This window comes from Folsomia candida, unplaced genomic scaffold (genome assembly GCF_002217175.1).
Source record: "Folsomia candida strain VU population unplaced genomic scaffold, ASM221717v1 Fcan01_Sc036, whole genome shotgun sequence".
NCBI classification, from domain to species: Eukaryota; Metazoa; Arthropoda; class Collembola; order Entomobryomorpha; family Isotomidae; genus Folsomia; species Folsomia candida.
The window spans coordinates 920,384-929,191 of record NW_019091228.1 but is presented as its reverse complement, the minus strand read 5'-3'; the positions used below and the strand labels follow the sequence as shown (position 1 = coordinate 929,191).

General features: G+C 38.6%; 1 protein-coding gene across 1 annotated transcript; it reads left to right on the top strand.

The window, feature by feature from the left end:
• The first annotated feature begins 306 nt into the window (after window positions 1-306).
• Window positions 307-2,793, top strand: LOC118439467. Its single transcript, XM_035860789.1, has 5 exons — window positions 307-615; window positions 754-788; window positions 1,153-1,295; window positions 1,845-1,922; window positions 2,536-2,793. Exons 1-4 carry the CDS (start codon window positions 494-496, stop codon window positions 1,899-1,901), a joined length of 357 nt encoding a protein of 118 aa, XP_035716682.1. The 5' UTR covers window positions 307-493; the 3' UTR covers window positions 1,902-1,922; window positions 2,536-2,793.
• Window positions 2,794-8,808: the final 6,015 nt, after the last annotated feature.

Genomic DNA, 8,808 nt, shown 5'->3' with positions numbered 1-8,808 from the left:
TCACATTACCAAACATTGCGTAATTCGTGCTCCGTCATCCAAGGTGCTGGGAAGTAAAGGAGTGATCGTAAAACAGTTTCTTTAATTGTTCTCGCCACAGTTTTCACAACAATGGCAGGATGCATCAAGTACGTACGTAGGCAATTGTGTCTTTTTAATATGCAAATTTATACAGATTTATGTAACCAATAACCCGACAAACATTAGGCTAAAACTGTTGCGCAACTTGTTCGAGATTTTTGGCAATCGAGGACTCACCCAAACAAGGGGATCTTCATAACTTATATAGAAATTGGGAATTATGTATCGATGAAAAATGTGAAGTTTGCGGGGTCAATATCCTCGCGTTAGAGAGAGAAAACGATAGATGGAACAAAACCGATAGCCGTGTCATCAGATTGGCGATCGGGACGAAATATTTAGCGAATGTTACTGAGTTACAATAACATTCCGCAGTTCTATTCCAATCGTGAAGCAGACTAGTTTGCAAAGTATGGCGGGGAACGAAATGAACATGTATTTTTTGGTATTTGTTGCCGTCACTACGCTGTCTGGACATATTTCTGGCCGCTACATCTCCAAACCAGGCTCTATGAATGTCCGATTTGAAATACAGTAAGTGTACAAAATAATTAAAATGAGCGCTTCAATATTTCAAGAAAAGGGCGTAGAAATTTTTACAAATTTGTAGTTTTGGAAAATAAATTTATTGTGGTGATACATAAATGTTTTTTTTTCTAAATTTTGTCTCAGCAACGCCCCGAAAACGGATACTCTGAGCAAGCCAGGTAATTTTTCAAAGAAGGCCCGCCATAATGAATTATGTTTCATTTCGCCTCATTTTCCCTGTTCGGAACCATTATTTCCAAAGACGGATGTAGCGCTATTCCAAAAAATCAGGCCAAAAATTAGGAACCACATTGAATATATTTTTTCAATATTGGCGGTAAAGTTCAATTTTTTATTAAATGTTCTCTCCCTTTTCTACCACGAAACCTTGGGGACTTTGACCCTCAATATTTTTCTTCAACGGAATGATTAGCGCCATGTGATTCCTCATTTTTGGCTCGATTTTTTGATATGACTCGTTACACAATCCCGACCTAGCTTGAAAGAAGGTTTCATTTATGTCAGTGCAATTATTCTTTTCAGATCTCTACGTTTCGGTGCAAATCACGGCATATGTGACTTACGAAATGTCCTCGGGCTGCACCCGAACGACCAGCCACGTGCAGGACTCGTACCACCCCGTCTTCCCGGAAGTCTACACGTACAACTATGGAGGTCCTTATGAGGTGAGAATTGTAATTTCTACGATAACTGTGATTATCTGAGGTATTTAACACGGAATCTTGAAGTATCGGTCGTTAGTTATCAGTCAATGGTGGTTGTATCTTTATATGTCCCAGTCCCCATCTATCAAAATCCTTAAAAAGTGGGGCAAATCAAGAGATAACTAAATACACTCAAAACAAAAATTTGTCAGATCAACACCGCCAGTGTCAATGAATGACTTAACCGCCTTGGTTACAATTGTGATTCCGGGTGGTAATGAAATTTTTCCGTCCGGTCATAACATTATAACAACCGGTATCGAAATCATTATAACTCGGATTCAACATTTTCACCAAGGCGGTTAAGTCAGATTGACACCGACGGTGTTGATTTAACAAATTTTTGTTTTGAGTGTATGTAGTTACCCCTTGATTTGACCTTCTTTTTAAGGAATTGGATAGATGGGGAATGGGGCATATCAAAAGACAACTGATAACTAACGAGATTTGGAAACCATTGCAAAAAGCTTTGTTTTGATGATAATTTTCCCAATTTTTCTTTTACTTTAGACCCTGTTCTTTATCGTGTACGAGAAGGAACCTTTCCTCATGGCGGACAAGGTCTGACATATTTTTAATGTGCCAATCGTAAGTATCGTTGTAACCCTTAAACCAGTCATACCCAGGGTTCGCCACCCCGGGTTTTTGTGGGTTGGGGTTTTTGGGGTTTTTGGGGGTTTTTGGGGTATCAAATCTCCAGAAAAACCCTAATGCTTAATGGGGTTTTTGCGGGTTTTTGTGGGTTTTTGTGGGTTTTTCCGGGGTTTTTGTAAGATTTTGGGGTAGATTAAAGCAAAATCTTTTAAACAACAACTTAGATAAATGGTAATTAAAATTTCGGATTCATCATGAAATTTTGAGAAATTTCAAGTGCGACTTGAATTTCCAAGTATGATTGCATATATCCAGGTTTACATGTTAAACATAAATTTTCGATTTAACAGTCCAAGTCAATGATAACTGTTAAAGTTGCATGCTGAATTCGTTTATGAAATTAATTTTTCTCTAATATATAATTTTACGAATTTTGGTTCAACCTGCCCCAAAATCTGGAAAACCCACAAAAACCCAAAAACCTACAAAAAAACCCAAAAACCCCGGAAAAACCATCGGGGTTGGGTTTTTCTAGAAAAACCCCGGGGTTTTCCGAACCCTGGTCATACCCTAACCTTGACATGATTTAATCATTCCCCACAAACAGAAACTTGGGACGGCCCGTGTGGGCACAAGGGATTTGCTTGAAAAAAACGAGGCCAGAAACATGATTTATCCGATAAAGCCTGGGGATGTACTTCAAGGTCCGAATGGAAATATTACTTGGTTCTACGTCTACGCGGACAATGGGACCGGAACGGACCACATCCTCAAGACGAAAAGGGGCAACCACACCATTCTTAGTTTGTCCTGCAAGTGACCAAATATGCAAGTTTCAAATCAAAAAGTGCATAAGAGATAAATAAATTTGGAAATGTATACACACTTAAAAATCTATCTGGTAATAAAATCATAATATTGTGCATTACCGCATGTGTGGTAACAATAGATGTTACCATTAGCCGTAGAAAATTTGGCTTTGCTACAATTTCTTCTACCAAGTGGTAGCAAAGTGTTTATGCGATTAATGTATAATCAATATCAACGACACTCCGCGATAAAAGGTTAAAGGCACCCTGCGTCATGATCACATCCCTTGACCCCTTGAACCACGGTCGACGAATCATATTTCCTTTAGTAGCTAACTAATGTAAACAATTAAATAATACAGAAAATCTACCAATTAAATTCCCATAAGGGGAAAATGAGACAAATTTCAAAAATCGGAAAATTCATGCCCGTCAAAAGGTTAAAGGCACTTTGTAAAAATCACCCAAATTACTTTTTGAAAAATAATTTAGTAATGGTACGTTCCACCATGATTAGAGATGACTTCAAACGTCCATTTGGAAAAGATTTAAACCGCTTACTGATCTCAGATTGGGCGATTTTTCGTAATACCTTGACAATAGCTTACTTTAGGTCATTTACGGTTTTAAACTGCTTACTCTATTGAGGTTAATGTTCCTCGGAGATTCTCTATGATGCATAGGTCAGGTGACTTTACAGGGTAATCCAAAATCCTTCTCTTTGTCGCAGAAAACAAATCTTTCCTTGGCTTCGATGTATGGATGCTACCTTTTTCTTGTTCAAAAATCCATACTGGGTCACCCAACTGCTTTCCTCCATCAAAATTTGCGTTTCCCAACATTTATTATAAGTGAACAGATTCAGTTCTGTGATGCAGAAAACCGTGTCATTTTTTTCTTGGATCCAATAGCCACCTACCCCTTCACGCTGCCTCATCGCATTTGACGTTTTGAGAGTATGGTTTCCTGTTTGCGAAGATCATGCCACTAGCTGGATAACGCATATGGACCATGTCAATTGAATTTCTTTATATCACTGAAAATACCTTTTACCTAATTCTTGTGTCAAGACATGTGTTTCTTCGAGAATTTCGGTCTGGCAAATTTGCGACGTTGCAACACCTACGGAAATCGCCCGTTTTCATGTGTGTTAGGTATGGGGAACTTTCTAAAACACGTTTAGCGGTTCGTCGATGTCTAGTGACTCCTGCAGTAGTCGAAATGCCCGTCAAAAAAAAGCTTAGTAGCCTTAGGTGAAGTTTTTAACGAGAAAACGCTGGCATCCACATAGCCAAGCCAAGGAAAGATTTGTTTTCTGCGACAAAGATAAGGATTTTGGATTACCCTGTAAAGTCGCCTGACCTATGCATCATAGAGAATCTCCGAGGAACATTAACCTCAATAGAGTAAGCAGTTTAAAACCGTATATGACCTAAAGTAAGCTTTTGTCAAGGTATTACGAAAAATCGCCCAATCTGAGATAAGTAAGCGGTTTAAATCTTTTCCAAATGGACGTTTGAAGTCATCTCTAATCATGGTGGAACGTACCATTACTAAATTATTTTTCAAAAAGTAATTTGGGTGATTTTTACGAAGTACCTTTAACCTTTTGACGCGCATGAATTTTCCGATTTTTGAAATTTGTCTCATTTTCCCCTCATGGGAATTTAATTGGTAGATTTTCTGTATTATTTAATTGTTTACATTAGTTAGCTACTAAAGGAAATATGATTCGTCGACCGTGGTTCAAGGGGTCAAGGGATGTGATCATGACGCAGGGTGCCTTTAACCTTTTGTCGCGGAGTGTAATTAAGGATCTTTACTTCAAAATTATTGTTTTGAATTTTTCAGTAACATGACACGTATGAATTTATGTAAGTTGTAGACGGTTGTAATTAAATATGTATGTACCAGATACATACGTTTTTTTCTTCTCCAATTCCCCCGACCAACACGACAAGCTTTAGTTGATATCGGAATTTTTAACTTATATGTATGTATAGTGTTAAGTGATGAAATATTTCACCTTGTAAGTATTTGGCATTGGTACACGCCACTGCGAATCACGAATAGACTGGAACACTATATGTAAGTAAATGTAATTAATTTAAGTTGAACGCACGCGAGAATTTATACGGACAGTATATAATTATATCACGATAGTTAGGATAGAGAAATTTTATATAAGTGAAAAAATGTAATCGTAGCCTTATTCGGCGAAGTTCTTCGTTAGCCCTTGCATATCCAGGCTTTGTGGGAAAGTTAATAAATTTCCTGAATTCTGAGACCATGTCCCAGGTTTTTATGTGCGTGTTAACTTCGCTAGTATTCCTTACAGGAGGATCCTGTTGTAAGAACGGGTACCAAATAAGGTTCACAAAAAATATCCTGGACGGCATCGAAAACTGTGACGTGCACATCTTGCACGATACCACTTCATCTGATAGGTTTGGCTTCTTAGAAAATTCTTTTCTTCCCACTACGGTAATACTTATGCCGAGTAATCATAAAACAGGGAATGCACCAAAGCTTGAAAATCTTATTATCGACATTTTCAAAAGTCGTCAAGCACCGGATAAACTGAGCATTTTGATTTGGACATTAATGTTTCGAACAGAGGAAACGATTCGGACCGACGTACATCTGGACTTTACAGGCTGGCTAGAGCTAAGTACAAGACGACATTACGCTTTCCGTTGCACTAAATGCGGTCAAATCAAATTTAAAGGAGACTATTGGAACTTTATACGAACAACGAAAAATGTGTTCCCCATTATCACAACGAGTATGGGTTTTGAGGAAGCTCTAAATTCATTCAAGGTTAATGATGGAAACGTGGAGAACTTCATTGTGCTAATCTTGCTACAAAAATTGGAAACCAGAGCTGCCCAATTGTGCGTGCGACGCAGCGGATACCGCATTACGCGTAGTGACAGGTACACTTGTAGAAGTGAAGGTGGAGCTAACATTCTGAAGGCGTACTTAGAGGTGGCAGTATCTCCGGAAATCTGGTTTGGAGATTACTTTTCCCTCCATCCGATTGAAAGTCATCTAGCATTCAACAATAAATTTATACCACATCCTTCGATAAATCCTTTCACTCCTGGGTTCTCCGTCTTCATTCCACTCTACATTGCAGTGTCGATTGTTTCCAGGACCAATGCGTCTTTGCGCTTGGACAATATGCGAGGTACTTATGCCAGGCTGGGTATTGAAGCTGAAATGGACGGAATTCCGTACGGGAGACTTAATGAATTCACTCACCACAGCGGATTACAATTTTTAAGCTGTTATTCCGAATCGTATATTACATTCGATTTTTACCTGATGCCCTTCAAGCCGCAATTATGGATTGCCTTCATTATTAGTATGGCCATAACGTTTCTCGTTTTATATTTCTACATGAGAAGGCAGCATAAACGAAGCCCTTACTCGGTCTGGCTATCATTCATTTCTGTATTACTGGATGATTCCTCTTCTGTGCCGGATGTTGTTGGAAATTCGCTGTTCTATCGACTCGTATTTGTTACATGGGCACCCGCCTTACTGCTATTTACAAATTGTTACAGCGGGTTAATGATTACCGAATTGAACGCACCGCTAAAGCAAAAGCGATCCCAAAGCTTTGAAGGTCTTATTTGTCATAACAGACACATGTTGGATTTACCCGCACCGTCTGGTAATTCTACCAATTGGGCGGAAACTATGCAATTTGAAAACTATAAAGAGTATTGGGGGAAGATGAACCCTATTTCTGATCCTATTCCAAGATCCAGAAACCCTTTTGCGTCGGCTAATTGTTACAAATTGCTTTCGTCCTCATTTCGAACACCGACGCTGCAGCATGGAAAACTGGTACAGGTTGGAACTTACACGTGGCACCATTTACTCCTCTCACATTTTAAATTTAATTCAGGCTTCAGCCATCTAATCGACAGAAAAATTATTCGTCCAAATTTTTTGAAAAATAATCTTCTCTATCTTCTACTTATGAATCCAATCCATGACACGATACCGGCAGAGATGGATTTGAGACGTCGAAATTATTCCGTTATTGAACTACAAGCCATGGCAGAGCGAGATGCTATAAATTGTCGGAGAAAAAGCGCCTTCATTGCCACGTCAGAGTCTATTAGGGGTGAGATGAGTTTTCTTTCTAAAAATTACCCATCTAAGGAATTTCATACAGGGCAGCACCTCGTAGCCTCGAACTGGTATGGGTGGTGGTTCCAAGGTGGCGGCCGTAGTAGCAAGTCAAGCAGCGTATCAGCTGTTCAGAGAAATTTTCAGGGTCTGGTACACTCAGGGATATATTCCCGGTTAAAGATTGAAAAGGCAAGAAACATGTGGCTGTGGAGGAAACCGGTTGAAAACGATACGATTCATAGACCGGTTGCCCCCTTGGAGATGGATGGAGGAATTGTGACAATTTTTATGCTCTCTGGTGCGCTGATTAGTATTGCTTTGGTGGCATTTATGATTGAGAGTCATAGGTACGAATGGAAGAAATTAGTCATTTCGTCATCAGCACGTTTTCTAAAGGTATTCAGACGGAAAGCCAAACTTCCTATGGTGCTGGCATTAATATTAAAGCCAATTTTTGCTGAAAAACTTATTGGCCGACCTCTTAATGCTTAACAACATTGGCAACCAAATTTTGCATTACTTTACCCATTGATGACCGATCTTCAAAATGGCGACTGTCAGGGGTGTACCGCTCCCTGTAACCACCTACCTACCGTATGCAGTTTTTCGTTTCTTGCGGGTTTTTCTCATTTTTTGCACTGCAAAGCAAGAAATGCAAGAAATGCAAGGTGCAAGAAATGCAAGAAAGTGCAAGAAACACAGCGTCATCTAGCGACGCGCCTTCAGAACTATGGCGGCGCGAAGGAGTTTCTTGCACTTGCATTTCTTGCGGGTAAAAATAGCTGCAAGAAACCAATTTCTTGCGGTTATTTCTTGCAGGTGGTTACTTGCACCTGAAACACTGACCGTATGGTACCCTAAGTCCCTGTTATTCAAAGTGAATGACCTAGGGTCGACTCACATACAAATTTGTAGGTATTAATGAGTAAATCATTTTTACTTAAAAAAATCCTTTCACAGTCACAGTCACAATTTTTCAGGAAAAATCAAAATATGCGCAAAAAGTGCGAAAAAATGCGATTTAAAAAATTTAAAAAATGTATTCCAAAAATTCCTTGTCATGAATCTGAATATTAAAATATTTCTTCTTTGGGGTTGCGGGATGATAAAACGGTGTCAACAAATAAGTAAGGAGCAATTCCACATCGTGTATCACCGAGAAAAATTTTGTTTTGCATCGAGGACATTCGTTGTTTTACGTCTAAAATCTTAAAAATTCGTTAACACTTCTTGTGTTTAATAGTCTGTTCCAAGGTGTGTTAAAATAGGAACAACGTCGTCATGACTACAATTCACATCTGAGGTTTTATTTTTGCTAGAAAAAATCGCCTAACTCATAAATCCGAGAAATTGATCTGTCAACTCAAACTCTTAAATTGTAATCCGAAATGATTTTAATCTACATAATATTTAGCCCTGACTACCTCTATAAACTTTCGCACATATGTAAACTCACTTCATGGTGTAACGTGTGAGAAATCTGAAAAGTACGAATAAGTATTAAGCATGCCCACGTTACATAACATTTTATAATGCTTTTCCCCCCGACCAGTTTTCATAGCATTAGTGTGCAGATGCAGTAATTTCTTCTTTGAATACATATGTACCTCATCCTTACTAAAATATATGTATGTACGTACGCGACCAGATTCATGACCTCTCAATGAGCTGGACTCTTCAATTCAATTACCTTGATTTTTGTGTGTATGTAGTAATAAATATGTATAGTTGAAGATAAGTGTTTAAGATGAGGAGATTAAGCACGGATGTATTTCTTGTGACAAAACTTGTATTTACGTGTATAGTTGTTCCACCTATGTAGATTGCTGAAAAATAAAAAAATATGAGGGAATTAATGACCCGAATTTTTAACAAACTGTCAAATCAGGATGTACATAAACCAGTTTCTTCACTGTTGGGAGGGT

Excerpts from the sequence above, each read along its gene's own strand:
- LOC118439467 (XM_035860789.1), top strand. The coding sequence starts at position 494 with ATGGCGGGGAACGAAATGAACATGTATTTTTTGGTATTTGTTGCCGTC. Across the intron at positions 616-753 it reads AATGTCCGATTTGAAATACA|CAACGCCCCGAAAACGGATA; the intron begins GTAAGTGTACAA and ends ATTTTGTCTCAG. Across the intron at positions 1,296-1,844 it reads ACTATGGAGGTCCTTATGAG|ACCCTGTTCTTTATCGTGTA; the intron begins GTGAGAATTGTA and ends CTTTTACTTTAG.